This window comes from Clavelina lepadiformis, chromosome 7, assembly GCF_947623445.1.
Source record: "Clavelina lepadiformis chromosome 7, kaClaLepa1.1, whole genome shotgun sequence".
Lineage (NCBI taxonomy): Eukaryota > Metazoa > Chordata > Ascidiacea > Aplousobranchia > Clavelinidae > Clavelina > Clavelina lepadiformis.
The window spans coordinates 11710516-11730151 of record NC_135246.1 but is presented as its reverse complement, the minus strand read 5'-3'; the positions used below and the strand labels follow the sequence as shown (position 1 = coordinate 11730151).

At 33.8% G+C, this 19636-nt stretch overlaps 3 protein-coding genes across 3 annotated transcripts; 2 read left to right on the top strand and 1 right to left on the bottom strand.

The window, feature by feature from the left end:
- Positions 1–90: 90 nt before the first annotated feature.
- Positions 91–14289, top strand: LOC143464942 (nuclear pore complex protein Nup160-like). Its single transcript, XM_076963007.1, has 31 exons — positions 91–342; positions 515–614; positions 740–843; positions 2607–2707; positions 3228–3420; positions 4097–4278; positions 4421–4490; positions 4632–4735; positions 5063–5278; positions 5501–5683; positions 5781–5951; positions 6782–6872; positions 7241–7403; positions 7625–7740; positions 7847–7989; positions 8188–8279; positions 8514–8696; positions 8790–8961; positions 9120–9242; positions 9327–9422; positions 9647–9748; positions 9852–9941; positions 10106–10217; positions 10342–10511; positions 10817–10877; positions 10948–11039; positions 11376–11518; positions 12906–13137; positions 13318–13443; positions 13898–14002; positions 14080–14289. Exons 1-31 carry the CDS (start codon positions 237–239, stop codon positions 14167–14169), a joined length of 4032 nt encoding a protein of 1343 aa, XP_076819122.1. The 5' UTR covers positions 91–236; the 3' UTR covers positions 14170–14289.
- LOC143464946 (phosphatidylglycerophosphatase and protein-tyrosine phosphatase 1-like) lies at positions 13869–16507 on the bottom strand. Its single transcript, XM_076963013.1, has 3 exons — positions 16144–16507; positions 14797–14919; positions 13869–14707 (listed from the first exon to the last, which is right to left on the bottom strand). The coding sequence occupies exons 1-3, from the start codon at positions 16438–16440 to the stop codon at positions 14555–14557; spliced, it is 573 nt and encodes a 190-aa protein (XP_076819128.1). The 5' UTR covers positions 16441–16507; the 3' UTR covers positions 13869–14554.
- Positions 16508–17629: 1122 nt separating this feature from the next.
- LOC143465444 (uncharacterized) lies at positions 17630–19625 on the top strand. The gene is made up of 3 exons (XM_076963735.1): positions 17630–17871; positions 18352–18460; positions 18781–19625. The coding sequence occupies exons 1-3, from the start codon at positions 17737–17739 to the stop codon at positions 18969–18971; spliced, it is 435 nt and encodes a 144-aa protein (XP_076819850.1). The 5' UTR covers positions 17630–17736; the 3' UTR covers positions 18972–19625.
- Positions 19626–19636: the final 11 nt, after the last annotated feature.

Genomic DNA, 19636 nt, shown 5'->3' with positions numbered 1-19636 from the left:
CGTGGTTAATGTAGTCTCTATGATCGCACAAAAATCCTTGTTCTGAAATCAAGGATTTTATGTAGGGACATCCCCACCTCAGCACTCAACTTGGCTGGAAGGCAAAATGTGGTAGGCTATTGCTTATTTTACACTGAAGGCTACGAGTACGCATACTGACTTGTGAAGTTAAGGAAATGATATTGTAGGCTAAAAAGTAAAATTTAAAACTGTAGAAACGAGAGTCTAAATTTGAAATGCCTAATAAAATAATTCCTCAGTTGTTACGTTTGGAAGTTCCTGTGTATTTGAATGAGATCAGTTCTGAACTTAGAAGATGCCAAGAAATCATTATAAATGAAGGTATATAGCGAAGTACAAAGTAACGAAAATGTGGATTAACCTTGATATCGTATAATTAAAAATTGTTTAAGCATTTATTTGTAAATTTAAGATATGAAAACTCCCTAAATTTTATGTTTAATTGTATAACGAAGCTTAACCGACAATATTGCTTACTTCTGTATTCGTTTAGGCCAGGCAGATCCAAAGTTTGCTGAAAGTTGCTCCTACCCAGACTTTGGTGGTGGTGAAGAAATAACGAAAGATGGCGATGAAACATCCACCATATTTTGGTTTGTCCTTTGGCCCACGATGCCATCTAAATAGCTTATTAATAATATGATAATGGTGTTTATATGCTCTTTGTATTTAAAAAAAAAATGTTTTCTAATTGATTGAGTTTTAATTACTATTATAGGAAAACCCATGGAAATACTCTTGAACTATTTGAATATTCTTTGAATGCTGATTTATTACACAATCATTTTAGCATTGTATTTCAAAATTCTAAAGTTCTACCAGGTGAATAATTAAGCATAGGCCTATGATATATGTTCTTAACCCTTTGCGTTTGTATAAAAATTTCCCTAACTGCGCTGGCTAGTCGTTTTTAAAATCGCTCAATTTTGTATATTCATATTGATATTATTCATATATATACATATTATTTGCATATTGCATATGTTGGGGTTGTAACATGTCCATAACACCCTGCCCTTGAATCCAATTGTGCTTTCATGCACACAAATGTGTTCATCTGGCACAAAATATATATGGTCCACCAAGTTTTGGACTTTGTCCCTGTGAAATCCTTGGTCAACTGGTTTCTGTATTTGTAGCATCCAATAAATCTAGAAAAATCCACGAAAAACGGCATTCTGTCTATCCATTTTTTTGAAAAATACCTTTTCATCTCACATCTATCATTCATACCCATATTTATCACAACTCCTAGAAATGCTTTCATTTCCTCCAGTGTTGTATCTTTTCAAGTTTTCCAAATCGAACGTTTAGTCAGTGGTGAAGCTGTTTAGATTTTTTTCTTTGCATACCTGTTTGTTTCCTGAACAACTTCCTTGATAATATCATCAAAAAAGAACAACTGAAAAAAACTAATCTCGTCTTCATACTGTCCGCTGGTAGGAAGCCTGATGCCAGAATTGCTGACATTGAAAGTAAATGTCTAAAAGTCACTGTCAGTCGAGGCTTAATTTATCCAAACACTACCAGTTGTACTGGAAAAACTGATATCAGCATCATTTTCAGCACCGTCAGTTATATTACTAACGTCCATATCTTCCTCATCAGAACTTTGCAATTCATCAAAACTTTCATCCGAATCTTCTACTGAATCAGGTTCAAATTCCATCTTTTCCTCTTTATCAGAATCTGTTTCCTGACTACTTGAAGAAACTTCCTGACTACAAATCCAGCATTTCCTCCTATGTCAAAATGTGCCTAATCATATTCACTCTAGGTAAATTGCATATAATCTGAAAAGTTTGAACCCAAAACGAAAACAAACACGAGTCAGTGAGTAGCCTATATCGAGTTAGGCTATAGCCACTTTGACCATTTTCTGCCTGAACAAGTGCACTCTATGTTCGCGAAAGCAGTACAGTATGCCAATGCTAACTAAGGCACACCTTGTATCTATTTTATTCAGTTTCCTAACCTTATAATGGCCCATTATCACCTTCACTTTCAGTACAGCTCTGTTTTCTAACAACCAGATTTGCTTGACTAGCCATCCGCAACTGCATTTACGTCACATAAACTTTTGACCCTCCAAGAGAGGTAATAACCACAAATTGGCATAGCAACTATGTTCATTCGCCGGAATTTCGCAATTGGCAAATAACGGTCGCCTTACGAGTGGGCCAAGTGCGATGTTAGTAAAAGGCAACCTATACTCGCTTTACGACTGAAACGGCCATTTTGTAAAGGCTAGCTATACTCGCCCGTTGACCGCAAAGGGTTAATACACCTATTTCTATTCAAAAATAGTTGAAGCATAAAGCGTAGTATTATAATTTTAAATTCAGAAAAATATTATTTACAAACATTGTTTTTACTTACATTTATGTGCTACTGTAGGCCTATTGCTGTTAGAAATTATGCTGTATATACCAGTTGTATTTATATTTATTTGGAATAATTGAAGAATTATTCTGGCGATTAAAGTGTAAACGTTGTCACCTGGAAGCTGTTAGTATAAAAACATAATTATATAATATCCTTATAATATCCTAGCCTATTTGTAAGTAAGTTCTTGTTTGTTTTAGGTGTTGTTGTGTCTTGCACAAATAATCATATATTCATTTTGTTTGCTACAACACATGGTGCTCACAGAATTGTCCTGGGTGGCGGCCAAAACAGAAATAAGGTACAGATAAACAGATCAATTTTGTTGATTTCGAGTGCAGACGTTTTAATGTATTGGTTAGAGTTTGCTGTTGGTTAACGTGTTGGTCAAGGTTTGCTGTTTTATCGTATTGGTTAAGGTTATGTGTCTCCTTGAGTTGAGGCGCTGGAAGAAACTTTGCTGCTATTTGTTCGTAGCTGTAGATCAGGGATGTCCAACCTTTTATTATAGTGGGCCGCATTGCCACTTGCAATAATTCAATGGGCCGCAGAACCTATTAATTTTCAAGAAAAATTGATGAAATTAACTACTTTAACAATATCAGTCATCAAAGTATTTGGAGTGAAAATGACTAGTGGGCCGCAGGTTTGACATCCCTTCTGTAGATGCACGAGGCGAGGTTCAGACCTAATTTTTGCTTGATCACCTATTCCTTGCCTATTATGTATAGTATAATTAATGCTAAAAAGTATAAATTCTAAACCATTTCACTTGACATAATAACATAGCTTTTACGTTTTCCTCTGCTTATTTTTTGCAGGGTCTCTCTGTTCTCAGTGGGCTGACAGAGTCCACATTTTCTGCTTCAAGCAACAACTTTTATTTTACCCAACTGGAGCAAGTTACTTGCTTTACAGCAGGAATACTGAAATGTGGTCGGCAAAGTGGTGGTGCTGTGTTTGTTTTTGGGCAAAACTCCGCTTCAATTGCTGTTGTTAAAATGCCCTTAAAAGGTAAAAGCAGTTATGTGTAATCACGAGTAAAACATTACAGCAGTTACTTTGGTTAATTTGAAAAAAATTTTCAAGTAAGTTTCATATGTGTGTAATTCACAATTTGCCTGAAATGGCTCATTTTAAATGGCTACTTGAACATGGAAAATGGTAGTACTGGAAGATAATAATAAACAATATGGCGAAGCTAGAAAATGAGTCTGGAAAATGGCAGTTCTGGAAAATGGTTTCAATGTTTCTTTTCAACGTTTCATTTATTTGTGTGATCTCCATTAACTCATACCTAGAGAAAAGTCAGGCCATTAATACTAATAGCAAATATGTATTGAGTAATAACTAATAACCACAATCCATTTTAATCCACTTTTTAAGGTTACTGTCAGTTTTCTTGTTGTCATTTTCTGTGCTGTCTCTTTTTTATCGCCTTAAAGCTGCAATATTGTCATAAAGTTTGTGGACCTATAATTCCTAAACTGTATTTTTAATTTTTAGTTTGAATGTATAGATCGGTCTACTTTTTATTATCTTCCTGTATGTACTTGCAGTATATTGTGGTTTATCAACCACTACCCACTATTGGTATACAACATGTAATGTTGTGTTATCTTCAGCAAGTATGATTGTAGGCTGTAGTTGTTCTCTATTTGCTAAAAGTCTAGTGTACGGTAATTTTCAGGCCAATCAAGCTTGGTAAAATTAAACCAGTCCTCTCGTATATCTCGTATTTGGTCTGGAATTAATCCATGGGCAAGTAGTGGAGCAGATGAAACACCATTTGGTCTTGCAATGGTTAACTCCAAGAATCCCTCTGCAGTTGTAGCATGCAACGATTGTAAACTTCGTGTTATGTCTTGTCAGGTATTTTTCTGAAAAATAAATTGCCTATTTGTTGTATATATACACAACAGGTATATGTAAGTTAAGCCACAAGTTTATTCTCATAAGCATGTAAACTTACTTTGAATTGTGTTGTATATTTTCTTGATTTATTTTTCTGTAGACCCAGGAATATGTGGCACAGTTTAATCTTGCTGAATATTTCCAGGATGATTTTCAGGAAAAGGAGCAGGGTACCTTTTGTTTGCTAATTATGTAATTTTGTTCTAGTAAATGTATACAGTCTTTTCTGTACATATCAACAAATCAACAGAAACGGAGGTATGTCTCGAGATTTAGAAGCTTTTGTTTTATTTATTTCAAAAAAAAAACAGCTCAGAATCACAAGATCAGATCGGTGAAAAACGCTGACAACGACAATCTCCTCATTTCCATTTATTTGTCAATTGGGGAAGATTCTGTATTTCTAAATTTTGATGTATGCGAAAGCTATAAGAAATTTTACTAATTGGTGCCAGTGACGTATTTCTTCACTTGTTTATTGTTGTTACTCTCATGAAAAATGCTGTTAATAGAAATTTTATGAACATGAGCAAACTGTCTAAGTTTTAGTCAACGTTTTTGAGATAGATAGACAATAAAAATTTACTTGTTATTTTTTTGAAATAATGTAATAACTTAACTCAAAACACAAATTTTAGTAATCAGTACTAGACGTGGTTGATTCAACCATAATACCATATTTGGAATAAATGCAAGACTAGGTCTAAAATCTAACCTGCTATAACACATTGTGCATCCGCAGTTTAATTCAGAAAACAACAGCCTACACCACATATCAACAATCTATTGCTGCAGTGAAACAGAATTAGCTTTACGTTTGATTGATTACCAAGTGTCACCTTCTGGAAAACTGTGGGCTCTCTGGACGGACACAGCTGATGAAACATCACTTGCAGTTTGTGACATCAACAAAATGATATGGCATGATGTTGCACTCAGTCAGGCTCCACCACAAGAGGTATCAGCAATAAATATGTTTGTTTTTCTAGATTTATTGCATTTTTAATTGGCGTAACAACTGATTTGCCATAATGGTATTTGCGTGACTCGACTGATTTTTTCTGGGAAAGAAAACTTCTGTAAGTGTCATGTTTGTAGCCATTATTCTTTCGTCTAAATTCTGATGATTATATTTATGTGTATGAGCTATTTATACCATTCTATATTTTCTTCTGTATAGGTTATAGTCCCAGAAGAGCAGTCAGTACAGGAGTATTTTGTAAAACAATTGTTTGTATCGGGGAACTTCAGTCACGTAAGCATTGCCAAAGCACTCTCCATTCAACAGAGATCAGTTGTCAGCCACAGGAATACGACTTGGAAGTTACTACGCGATAACACAATAAAAGCAATCAACAATGAGGTAAGGAATCAAGCCGAATTCAACAAGGATAGTCTCAAATTCATGGAATTAAAAATAGATAGTGAGTTGTTTATGAAGAGTGTTTTTTGACTTTCAGGTTGAAGCACTTTTACCTGAAGATGAAAGTGCAAGTGAAACACAAAGAGCTGAAGTGGAACTAGGAGCGTGGCAATCTTTTTACCAAAGCTGTGTCCAGTATCAGCAGCACGTTTGCAAACCATTGGGCTTGACAACCTCTTCTTCTGGAAATATCTGTGTTGTCAAAAAAGTAAATGTACTTTTAAATCACTTAAAGTTTCTCCTATGAAGTCATGAGTACCCAATTTGAAAAATCTCATACCCAGTTTCTATGTTTTACTTTCTACTAGAATGAAATATTTCATGTGGGTAACAACATCAGTTAAAACATATACAATTTGTTGGGTGCAGGGCGCCCATATTAATTCTGAATTAATGAATAAATTCAACAAAGTAAGGACATTATACAGTAACAAAATCATAAATACTAGAATAAGACCAACAATGAAATGACATAAATAAATAAAGATATGTGAACTTATTCAGATCATTTAAAATGTTTTGTGGTAATGGTATATTCTGTTATTGTCATCAGTATTAGGGATGGGCCAACACGAACCCAAACCCAAATAGATGCCTCTGTGGGAGACTCGGGCGAACACGGATACTATACTACTTACAAATTTATCGACTTCAGTATGAAATAATGATCTCTTTTCCTGGCTAAGCTAAACTAGAGTCAACATTCCTTACCGGAAATCATTTACTTAAGGATTTTGCTTTTCAAATCGCCATTTAGTCATTAATTTTTTGTAATTGCGTCACGATACAAGCAAGATTTGGCAACTTTTTGATAGAATTTTATCATTTGGTGCCGACACGAATAAATTCGGGATGCATTCTGGTTCACCTTTAAGATATTCGAATTCGCACGAACCCGAATAATCGTTTTCACGGCACATCCCTAATTAGTATGCTTAATTCTTAATTTGCATTCTTAATTTGTTTCCTTAACTATCATATTTGTAAGTGAGAATGTCTGTAGTGTAGCATTGTAATGTAGATAAAATTATTGTACAGGAACATATTTCCTATTTGGTGCCAGTATCCAGCTTGGAAGCAGTGTGCCGGGGTGCAAATCCCACCGTGTGTAGTTCTTCTCTACCCGAAGGTAGCATGTTAATTGTAATAATCTACTTGTATTCTTAGCAACAGCATTTACGACCATGTGCCAAACTCATATGCATACTCATGATGGTTTGATGCGTATTCTACAGTATTTAAGTATGCTATTTAAGCATTTAGGACTACCATGATAGAAAATGGTATAATACCTGGTACTGGTATTTTACATATATTATCAATTTTATTATACAGCATGTACTACAGTGTAGTGCAAATCCCCTAAATATATGGCATAACACCTATACAGCCCTATGCTTACAAATGTGGCTTGTGAATGTGGAGCATGGTCGTCATTTTGTGTTTCAACAAATCAATGGCATGCAATAAAGCTAAAAATTTTAATTGCATTTTTAGATGAAAACTTAGAAGATCTTGGGAAACTTGTAAATTGTCTTTCTTTGCTTGCCAATATTCTTGGGCAAGAATTTATTGACTATCTTTTACAAACACTAGCTTATCACAAGAGTCCTGTAAATGCTGTTAAGGAATCATTGGACACTATTAAAGAAGCTTTAAGGTGATTTGCAATTTCAGGATATTGATCTTTGTAAAAAACCTTTCGGGCCAGATTAGTTGTATCAAATGTAAATGTTGCTACAGGAAATGAAATTTTTATTTGAAAGTGACTTTATTTATTTGAAGATGCATTTTTCTTTTAGATGGGTCTTTGCTCTTAATAACTTTTATTTGTTAACTTATCGTAATAATTTTAACCCTGAACTAAACATTTTTTTAAAGTGAGCGATCTGATCATTTTGCATTGGAAGAAAATTTAGCAAATATCGGAGATATGATGTCATCTGTGCGAATGTTACTTGCTTGTCTTGAGCCAGGCGTGATCAACAATGAAATTGGTGAAGACAAGAATAATCTAATTGTGTTTATATATTAGACAACTTAATATGTTCTGTTTGAGTTCTAGTAAAATTCGCTCTGCTAATTCATCAGTTTTTTGTGTAGTTGGGGAAGAAAGTGCTGACATAAATGGTGATTGTGGCATAGAAATCTTATGTCGGGTAATACAAAGATATGTTAATGATCGCCTTCAACTTTCTATGTTGCTTCTTGTCACATCTATTTTGTTTGATGAATTGCAAGATACAGTAAGTACACTTAGTGTAGTCAACTTAGTCATTTGCTGATAAACTGGACTACTAGGTTGTACCTCCTTTTGATGGCTAAACCTGGTTCATGCAACATTCAGATAGACTTTAATTTTTTAATACATTCTTTGAAGCTATATGATTGAATCAGCTTTTATTATTTGAAGCGAAATGAATTTTCTGCTGTTTTTGTTTTAGGTTCCAACCAGAGTGGCAATATATGTGCAAGCGTACCGTGCAATTAAGTGGATCATAACTACAGAACCGGAAACTATTTCTCAAAATTCATTGTAAGTTACTTGGATATTTGCCTTTTTTGTGAAATATCCTTTGGGTTTAAATTAGGTTGTCTAAAAACCTGTGTGAATTTCTTATGGTGTAAGCATAAGGTAAAAGACATGTGTAATCAACTCTTTTCCTATTATTGTGTTTCTGTTTTTTTGCTGAAAATTTGATTAAATGAACATAAGTCTTTAAGTTTAGTCAACACGTAAACCTTTTAACGTGTAACCTTAATATTATAGGGAAAGCACTCTTCATATGCTTTCAATGCATGATGAACCAACTACAGATGTTTTACCATCCCTACTTATTGACTATTATCTGAGAAACAAAGGTGGAAAATTGATGATGGAATTACTAAACAAACCAGGAGCCCTCAATATTGAAATGATGCCAACTGCAGCTGCGACCATTGTACAACTCCTGTAAGAAACTTTGTGTCTTTGATTCATTGCAAGTTAGAACCATTCTCTTTAGGAGAAAAATGTTATTTTAAGAACACCTTCGTGCACTTTTAGGTGGCCGCTTGGACCCACCATGTCATTATTGGAATTCCTTCTTTCAAAAGTTCAATTTTCAAGGTTAAAACATTACATTGAACAGGAATTAAATACATGGTGTGATTACTGTCCTGCATACACCTCATACTTGCTTGCACATTGCCATCTTCACAATGGAAACTTTGATCAGGTGGCGTTTTAGTAGTTCACTTTTGCATTGTCAGTTATTTTGAAGGAGGGTTTCTGCTTACCTTACTACTTTATAGTATAATTACTACTGTGCAATTCATCAAAGTAATGATACTTCCCAATGAGCTTCAACAATGAGCCTTCTATTGTGCAATACAGGCAGTAAAGACTTTTCTGCACGGTGGTGGGAAAATAAACAGCGAGGAAGTACATTTAAGTAGGTTGCTACAAACAGATGAAGACCATGACACAGATCTAATAGAAATTCAATATTACATAAAGGTAAAGTCTGTTGCTTTGCAACTTTCCAGTTTTCGTATCGTAAAATGTTGCTTTGTGGATTATATTTCCTTGGTATCTCTTCAGATCTTGCAAATATTCGAAGGCCTTGACATGCATGAGCAAGTTATTACTGTGGCAACCCATGCTATTAGTAAAGTCAACCAAGATGACTCTCGCTTGGTAAATATGTAGTGATGCTATGACTTATGATTTTCCAGAGCAGGCCATTTGGATATTTTCTCTATGTTTAGTTAACTTTCTGTTTCAAGTTACGGCACTTTTGCTGATTTTGGTCAGTTTCACATACTATAAAGTTGTGCTTGCTACTGCAATGTGTTTCATGCGTATTTGGATTCGTGTAATTGTTAATCTATGTTAAGATTGAAGTAATGTGATTGTTGCAGGCAATTTTTGCATCTAGTGTATTTCGGCATTCTCTTGCATTGCATCGCCATGTTGATGCTTACAAAGCTATTTTATGGAATCCAGACCCTGAGCTGAGAAAGGTTTGGACTGATTCCAAATTGTCTTTTAACTACACACTTGTTTGTTTTACTCCCACCTTGATGTTTGCCATAACGCATGACCATTTGTCAATTTACACTTCAGGATTGTCTACGTGCTTTGGTGGTCACATTGTGTGAACGAAAAGAATACAAGACACTTGTTGAATATCCCTATGATGATCTTCATGAGGATGTAATTTTTTAATCATTTTAATACGTTCTTAAATATTCAAATTTGTAAGCATGTTGTCCAACCCATTGTCAACATGTTTGTATTTTGTTGTCTCAAAAAAATTCAGTTTTCATTTGAATTCTGTGCATTTTTGTCTTAATTTCATGATACTTTTGTATTTCCAGCTTGTGAACATTTTGGAGCACCGAGCTCGTTGCAGTGACCTTTTTAACACAACCCACAAATATTATGATCTGCTGTATGCTTTTCATGTCTACAGAAGAAACTATAGAAGAGGTTATACGCATAAAGATAAAATTTTATTTATTTTTGGATAATTAAATATAAACCATAGTCCATACATAGTCAGTCATTATCGTCTATGGTGTGGTTTAGATGCCTAAAAGATATTTTGTTTCAGCTGCAAGCACGATGTATGAGCAAGCATGGAGAATTGGAACAGAGCAGGGACGTTACAATGCTCTAAATCGAAAACATGTTTGTCTGATCTCAGCTGTGACATGCTTGCATTTAGTGGATTCTGATAATCGCTGGATTGTACATCCTGCAATAACCCAAGAGGTTGCCCCTGTAAGGATTCACGCGATTGCTGAGCTATGTTACCTGTTTTAAGAAAATACTTACTTGATACAGTATAAATAAAACTGTTTTTGTATTTCGTTGTTTGGTTAAAATTTTATTATTATTGGAAAAAAATTTAAACTACCAGTAGGAGTTGGTATATAATAGAGTTTAGTAGTAAATAAAAGCTTTTGTGCTTAACATATTTGCAATTTTATAATACCCATCCTGACTTGCTTGCAAACATGCCTGCTGTACCTATGAATGTTTAATAAAGTATTACTTTATTTTATTGGATGTAACACTTTTCACAGGTGAGAGACAGTGAATCACCAAAGCGCAATCATGATGGAACAGGGGTAGAACAAAACTCAGGTGGGTTTACTTTAAGTGATTAATGTGCTCTTTTCAACGATTTAGTGCTTAATTAGTATTACAACTTCAGGTAAACAAAAACTGGTGGTTTGTGAAATTGCTGACATTCAAAAGGAAATTTTATTGGTGGAAGCAAGACTGAAAATCTCAGCTGAAACTAAAGTGGGAAAATGTTTTGTAAATTTAAAGTATTTCAATTAATGTTGTAAAAAATGTTGACATTGTATTGAATTGCATTCTTGTTTTATTGCACATTATTCCAAGAGAACGAGTGTATTTAGAAGTTTATTGATAAAAGATATATTCATGATAGATAAACAAATATATACAGTGAAAATTTTATTTTATAAATAATTTATTTTGTATTTATGACCATTACACTTCAAAAGGCTGTTTCTTGAGAACACGCTGTGTAGTAAATACCTGTAGTATGGCAATATGAACAGTTTCCTGTAGTCACAGCCTGTTCAGTATATAGTTGTTTTTTCTTCTGTGCAGGATGAAGCTGCTAGTGGTGCATCTATGTCTGCCTCAGAAACTATAACATGGTTAACCCATGCTGGCTTGTATGAAGATGCATTTACCATAGGAACAGAATTTAACATTTCTCTTACAAGCATATTCCAATCTTTGGCCACAAGGTAATTTTTACAGTTTTAAATTCAAGTACATTAACACATGTCACAAATATGCTGTATTTACGCCTGAAATAAACTCAACTTGGCACACTTGCTTAAAACGATGTGAAATTAACTTGTTGATGTATGGATAACGTCAATGGCACCTGGAACTAATTTTAATAAAGCGTCTAAATGTTGCAAATAGTTCTCAAACATAACAAAATTAACACCATAAGGTACTAATTAAACATAAATACAATAATACTGTCATTTGCTTGATACTCATTGTTGGGCAGTGAACATCTGCTTACGTGCCGATTTATCTTATCCATGATCGTTCAGTTAGCTTAGATCGTTTAAAGTCATTTATAAAAAATTCTACACTGGTGCCAGTGGCCGATAGTTAAAATGCAAATGAAAAAGACATGCTCACCATCTTGGAGCTGATGTTTAGTTTTGCTCAATTTTTTCATATTCAAGCAAAATTTCTGCTGCTTGTTTTATTAGAACTTCATAAACCGCTAGTGGAAGAAAGTAGATTTTTTTGTATTATCTACTTAAAACTTATTCATTTTTCTACAGTTTTATTTCTCAAGATTAAGGTTTCAGGATGACTGGGAAAAATTATATACAAAAATGACCTAAACACAGCTGAAGGGGACTTGAAATGACTAATGCCACAATAATTTTATTTGGTAAAAGTGGTACAAATATAGAAAACTGAATATAAGCTCAACGCTATTACTTTTGAAGTGGTCTATTTAATTTTTTTGTAACCCTGTTTTTCTTTTTCCAATTCAGTTTATTTAAACTGTTTGGCCACAATTAAAGTTATTTTCATAAATTAACCATTTCTACTGAGATGTCTGCCTTGTTTCTAAATGAATTCGATGTACTCAGTGGCGTATAAAGAGCAACAATACATACAATTGAGGTAAAACAAACCTTGCTTAGCTTAACCAATTTATTACTCAACTAAGCAATGTTGACCAATACAGTACATGTACAGTTAACAGGCTACTGTATTGACTCATTTGTGCTGTGTAAATATTGTGCAGCTAGCAAACACAAAAACTAACTTGAACACTGATATACGAATATCTGTATTAGCCATCATTAGGTCTTCCTCAACCTAGGTATCCATTGTGGTATTTAATGAAACAGAAAATACAGCAGGCAACAGCGCATCCATCACAAAACAAAAACCCAACTTTGTCTGTAAAATTTGAGCAGGGAGTGCAATTGACTACAAGTCGACTCAACTTCACGCACGCCACATGTAAATGATTTAATTTGTCTTTTTATGACGAGGCATAACTGATTCAGGTGTAAATACAGCTATAAGGACACGATTTCACATTCCGTAGTCCGGTTAATCTGTTTGGTTAATACACATTTCATTTATCAGATGTGTTCGTTCATCTTATTGTGCTAATGATTCACAAGTATCATCATGGTTGAGCAAGCAAGACAGAACCACCTTGGATGATGGCCATTCAAGCGAATCGGATGTTGCATGGAGATATTTAAAAGAATTCCTGGGAAAATATGGCAAAAACAGTGGCTGTTACAGAACTGTACTTACCACACTTCTCAGTTATAACTGCACATTACCTGCTTGGTTTGTTAATGACTATAAGGTTAGTGCACCAATCGAATTATGTAGTATGATGACTGATAGGTGTTTATCATATACTGCATTTACATTATTTATTAAAGAAGTTTTTTGGAAAATCTGATACATGCGCTAACTGTTGCAACCCACAGTACCTTCGTGATTTTATGATCATAGTAAATTAACTTTCATTGTACATGATTAGAGACTGAACTGTCCTGAGCTAATTCGCCAGTTAATATGCTACGATTACTTGGAAAAAGCCACCAGCCTATGTTTGGAATATGTTGATGCAGTCATGGGTATTGGATCAGAGTATTTCAATATCACAGTAAGTTGCACAGAATGCTTGACAATATTGTGATAACTAGGGCCATTTTTTATGACTTAATAATTGAGAAATATGACTTTGAAATATATAACAATATATAACTTTATTTTTAGAACATCGAATTTAAGCTAATCTTCATAATTAAATTATCAAATTTTAATGTGTACAGGAGCTGTTTGAATTGCATCTATAAAAGTACTACGATTCAATTTTTGCATTTTAAGTACAAACAAAAAGTCATATTTCATGACCTAAAACAGAAATGACTTTATAAATAGACCCCATAACGATGTAGTTTTTCACTTTTGTCGGATTGACAACTTTCTGTACCACCAAAAAAATTGACTTTAATGACTTTTTCTGGCCCTAGTGATAACTTGCTATGTTTAATCACTATCGCTAAACAAACACAATGAAGCAAGGAACAGTGATGAAAAAGAGATTTATTTTACAGAGTACTCTGCTCACCACTGGCAAGCAAGTGTGGCTTCCGTACAACGAAATTGAACAATTGCTGTATGTACTTAATGGGATGAGATCCCAAGAAAAATACAACCAGGTACTTCTTACTTCAGATCAAATAATGGCAGAATATCCGTCCTTTGTCTAATTGTAATTATATTTATTTTTCTGTAGTTGCACCAGCTTGTTTCAGCAAAAATGGAGGATTACTTTGAAGTGGCTGAACGAGCATCAACGGCCATGGTTCAAACTTATGTCTACTGAGACAAGGGAATAACGATCCATCAACTACGACCACAAAAAAATGCAAATGTTTTTGTCACTGCCATAGTTTTGATATTTCATGTTTAGCTAGCCTGTTCAATAAAAACTGATGCTAGATTGCTTTGCGAAATGAATTAAGAGTATCAGCAAGTGTGCAAAGCTAATATAGGATACTTAACATAAATGAGCTACAACACAGTGAAATTTGAAGTTGTCAAACAGTGTAGTGCACGCTTATTGGACTAGCGATAAAAAATGCAAGTAGCAGCAGAATTCAAAACAGATAATTGAGTGGGAAGTAGTGTAAGTTGAGTTATTGGAATTTTTGTTTATTTACCACCAGGTGAAACATATTACAATAAAAAACACATTTGCACTAATCTCCTTATACAAACGTTCCAGGATTCCGCGGAATATTTGGTTCTAGGTTCTCTTTATAAAAACACTTGATTGAATCAATCTGAGCCTGTCGAAGCCAAACATGAGGCCGTTTGTTTATTATGTCTCCAATCGCCTTTTCAGGTGTCCAGTTGTATGCCTGTACAAAGCAAGCAAGTTGGATCACAATGATCAACGGTGTCCTTTTACGGTTAGTTTCTGAACGTTACTGTGCATAATAACACTTACCACCATTAAGTAACAGGCCACCAGGGTTGGTCCTCTGGTTCTACCAGCTTTACAGTGCACATAAACGGTTTCCAAACGTTCACGGTGTTCCATTATAAAATCCACACCACACTTTAAATTGGTCTTTTTTCATCATAAAAAACACCCCAGTGAAAATTGCATAATAATAAATAAACAATTGCATTGAACAGCTTAGATGAATTTCAGGTCTAGTACAGAAATGCACAACCAAATAATGTCACACTTTGGGTAGCTGTGGTCTAGTATAGAAATGTATCACATGATTGTGTACTTTTGCACTAGATTCTGTATTTTAATGTCAGCGCTTCACAGGTTATAGCAAGTATCTATAGTTTCACACAATGCAATTACTAAATCATTTAAATTAAGTTAGTGACCAGTTATTAAAATTATTTAATCAATAAGCAAATATGGTTAGTTTATAAACATACCATACATTGCAATCACAGCCCGATTGAGCTTTCCAGAACATTTTCTGCTAATCTTACAAGTTTCAGTTCAAATAGCCTATCAAACTTTTTATGGGTTTAGGCCTACACAGTGGAATTAGGTAATGCATCCATCATTAATACAACAAACCAACTTATTCCATCCAAATTTTCCCATTCATTCTCCATAAAATAAAAATAGTTAATACATCCAGTCACTGATCAATACATCCACTATTGATACTTCATGCATTCTTTACTGTGTTCAAATAGTGGCCTATTATGTTTGTATGAAAATCTAAATAAACATGGTAACATGCTGTGTAGGTAAATGGCTAATTTACTGACAAGTCACAATAATAGATTATGAACTAATGTCTAATCTGTTTTTCAGATTTTCAAGGTTTTTTAAACAAATATCATTGTTTTAGAACCTAAAACTTTGTAGTTAAATGGGGATGTTTAATGCTGTGAAGCAATGAATGCTAAGACTTTTCCATGTTAAATTAATACTAAACAAATCATTATTGCATTTTTTCCACCTAGGGCAGTGGCTTCCAAACTTTTCGCTCAAGGCACATCACGCACCTAACTTTCATGTGAGGCATACCTCATTAATGCACCATCTTTTCCTATTGTGACATAATTCCACAAGCAATTATGCATGTTGCATGTTGGTGAATCTCGTGTGTGCAGGTGTCACACTTTCCACTATGGCCGGTTACCAGTTTGCTTTTTGTTATATTACTTAAATTAGGAACTGTTCACCAAGACCAGTGAATAGAAGCAAGATTCGTTCATTGCTCAAGAGTATGACAAAGGTAGTAAACTGACATGCAACTGGGTGCATAGGCTACTGCAATCCTACTGTATATATATATATATGTATATACTTCACCTGAGAAGGTGCTGCAATTAAGTCCACCGTTGGAAGACGTAATTGGGTAACTCCCAATGCATACCATTCTTCTTTGCTGTTTACAAATTTATCTAGTTCGTAATCTTCATTTAAGGACACAATTCCTTTCACGCGTTCATCTTGAACCAGATTTTCACTCATCGATCGAAATGGTAGAGCTCCGAGTATAACTGTGTCGTCTATTCTATTGTACCACTGTCTGCTTGATACTTTTTCCATAAATAAATTGTAAACCAAGGTAGGATAAAAGCTCCATTTAGTAACTTTACTCCACATTTTACAGCCGTAAACAGGTAAAACGACAAACAAAGAAACAGTCAAGCAGACGAATGTTAGTTGGATGTTTAGCATCTAGAAAAAAAATCCTTTCATTAATGGGCTTTCCCCAGTGTAGTTTTACGGCAAGACATCTCAAAACATACTTTCGGCATTTCTGATCGCATTAAAATGCTGAGTATAGTATTTAGGTCTTTTTGGGATTTACAATGCAAGGTTTTTAGAATTTAGAACATGTTTAATGAATGCGGTAACAATGATTTCATATTGTAATTGTAACATATGTTTTAAGTATACCGCTCGCATTCTTTCATGCTTCAGTTTACCAAGCGTTTTAATACATCTTTCTCTATGAATGGGTTGGTCAAGAGTATAAAAGACTTGATCAACTTATCAGTTTTAATCACCATATTAGGATAAAGTGATAAACCAATATCTGGATTTACGAGCTAACTTTAAGTGAATACAACTTTTATTGGTTTGTAATTTCCTAAAACTATACAACCTTTTTCGTTTGTGTAAAAGTATGAAAATATATACTTTTTATCAATACTAAACTAAATATAAATCAAGTTATAAATGCACAAAGTAAACTGTTGCCAAATGTTTTAAATTCTTGATTAAAAATCAGTACTGGTACGATCTGATAATTAATATGCGCTGTGCTAGAAGGCAGAAACATAGATATCAAACTTTTGCCAACAAATGAAATCATTGTTGTTTTTGGGCGCGCAAGCCCGAAATAGAAAGTGCATTTCATTGTTTGTTTAATTTGGTTATAATCGGGTTTCCTACTAATTTAATGTTTAATGTTTGTATGTATATAGATTTAAGTGTAGCCTATCTGCCTGTCCAGGCTTTGGTATTGGTATCCTTGATTGTATCCTACATTGCATTGCTAATTTTTCGTCATTGTCTGAGGGGGAACGAAAAATTAATTTGCTCATCATTATAATAGGTCTAGCCTATAACGAAATAACAATTCCACTAGCAAACAATGAGCAGGAAAAGTAGTTAAGCCCAATGTCTAAAAATGTACAAGAATAATATCTTAATATCATCACCAGGTTTAAGTCGTGCAAAGACTTTCCTCAGTCCGAGTATAAGAAATGTCGTACCATAGCATGAAATACAGACCAGCAAATAACTGACTTTGTCTAGATTGTTTAAGTACAAATCGGAGTGAGCATGTAAAAGTTCAGTCTGTCAGTGTTTGTGTACAACACTTTTTACTTTCACAGCTCCTGCATAGATTAGAATGTTGTAATTTTGGACAGGAACATCTACATAGCATATATGCAAAACATGAATAGAACATTGTACTTGGTGTTCCGTTCCTTAGCTGGGCTTTCATTTGTGTTGTATGGATGTATGGCCACAGATTTTGCTGGAGAAAGGATTTTCCCAAAGATGCATAACATTTTTGTTCAAGTATGTGGTTGCAAATTTCTTCATGTTGGTTTGGTTTAGTCGTGTTACTCTATCAAAGTTATTTATTCTAATTAAGGGAACCGTGCTTAATCTTAATATATATAATATTGATGAATGACAGACATCAGCTTGTTTTTCCTTAACACGAAACCACTGAAAACTTTTCAGAACGATTCTGATATTGTTAAGATAACATCTATGACACAAACCAAAACTTGACCACTTTTGACTTTTATTGTTGCTTTTAACAAAACTACATCAAAATATTAAAGAATTGAACCTAATCTCCATGCTACGTTTGCATTTGTTTAAAATAGTCAATAGTTGTGCACATTCGGATTTGCATTCACCCCAACACGTTCTTACCACTTGTAAACTTTGTTGGAAGAACTTCTACTTGGCTACATTAAGCTCATCATAGTACAACTAAATATATACTTTTGATTACATTCATTCAACTAAATATTACCTATTATTTAGATGTACAAAGATGGTGGTTATGCTGAAACTATAAAATGGAAATCAATGAATATTCAAGTAAATGATGATCAGCTTCGACAAGTTTTTGGTTACATTTCTTTGATTTCAGGTGGTTTGTATTTGTTTGCACTTAACTATGATAAAGTACATTTAAAAAATCCACTGGTTTTTGGTTTTTGTTGTTGATATTTTAATGTTTCCATCCAATGTCAGTGATATTGGTTAGAAGTTTGAACTATGTTTTCTATCTATGTTCATGAGTTTACAATTTTCCTTCCCTGTTGAGAGCTTTTGAATGATTGGGACTTGTTTGTGTTGTATATATGTATATAATATCATATTTATGGATTTCTCATAGTTCGCTGTATTTTATTGTGAAATATGTTATACATTGTTATACCACAACTTTGTTTGTTGTTTCACTTTCAGGCATGCTTTTGATTTTGACGGATCAATTTCAACCACCCTGTGTTGTAATGCTTATTGTGGGATTGCTTTCTGTCTATTGTCATGTCACAAAGAATGATCCCCTTTATATGATATGTGGTGGACTCACTATCTGCTTAGTCATGATTTTTCTGCTCTTTGCAAAGCCAAAAATTCACGAAAAGACAGATTAAGTACAACATATATTTCGTTGCCAATACTGAAATATATGCGTTTACTTGCTGTTTTCTAATTTTTACGACACACGATTTGTTTATGTCTAAGATTGAAACAAAACGTTTGGTGTAAATATGTCTATGTTTTATTGTTATGGCTATATTATTTTTACTCCAAATTACTTGCTATTTGCTTTACTTTTTACCTCATGTAAGTTCTCTTGTAATCTTTTCTATATTGAATATTGTTGTTAGTAGTTGATGAAAAAGATGGAGAATTTAAGAGAGTGCAAATGCATAGTTTTCAGTCACTTGTATCTATGTTTAAAATTTTTGATTTGAAGCTGCTTATTTTTTCATTACATGCCATAGTACAATATGTTAACTCATATGTTTGTTTTGTTTTTAATCTTAATTATACCTTTCCAAACTTTGCTGCAATTATGTTCAATGTTTTAATTTGCAATAAATTTTTTAATCCTACTTTTTTCATTTTTTGCATATATAATGCTTGACACTTTTTCTTTACTTTGTTCAGTTGATTATGATCTGGGAACTGTGGAACAACAAATCTAGGACATTGTATTTTTTGGTTAATTATTTTTATTTGCAATAATGTCAATACCATTGCATTTTTACGATTTTAAAATTTCCTCTTCATCATGTATATAGGTATCGTTTAG

Excerpts from the sequence above, each read along its gene's own strand:
- LOC143464942 (XM_076963007.1), top strand. The coding sequence starts at position 237 with ATGCCTAATAAAATAATTCCTCAGTTGTTACGTTTGGAAGTTCCTGTG. Across the intron at positions 7,741-7,846 it reads CGTGATCAACAATGAAATTG|TTGGGGAAGAAAGTGCTGAC; the intron begins GTGAAGACAAGA and ends TTTTTTGTGTAG. Across the intron at positions 8,697-8,789 it reads GCGACCATTGTACAACTCCT|GTGGCCGCTTGGACCCACCA; the intron begins GTAAGAAACTTT and ends GTGCACTTTTAG.
- LOC143464946 (XM_076963013.1), bottom strand. The coding sequence starts at position 16,440 with ATGTGGAGTAAAGTTACTAAATGGAGCTTTTATCCTACCTTGGTTTAC. Across the intron at positions 14,920-16,143 it reads TAATTGCAGCACCTTCTCAG|ACCAATTTAAAGTGTGGTGT; the intron begins GTGAAGTATATA and ends TGATGAAAAAAG. Across the intron at positions 14,708-14,796 it reads TGGCCTGTTACTTAATGGTG|GCATACAACTGGACACCTGA; the intron begins GTAAGTGTTATT and ends TGCTTTGTACAG.
- LOC143465444 (XM_076963735.1), top strand. The coding sequence starts at position 17,737 with ATGCAAAACATGAATAGAACATTGTACTTGGTGTTCCGTTCCTTAGCT. Across the intron at positions 17,872-18,351 it reads TGCATAACATTTTTGTTCAA|ATGTACAAAGATGGTGGTTA; the intron begins GTATGTGGTTGC and ends CCTATTATTTAG. Across the intron at positions 18,461-18,780 it reads TTACATTTCTTTGATTTCAG|GCATGCTTTTGATTTTGACG; the intron begins GTGGTTTGTATT and ends TTTCACTTTCAG.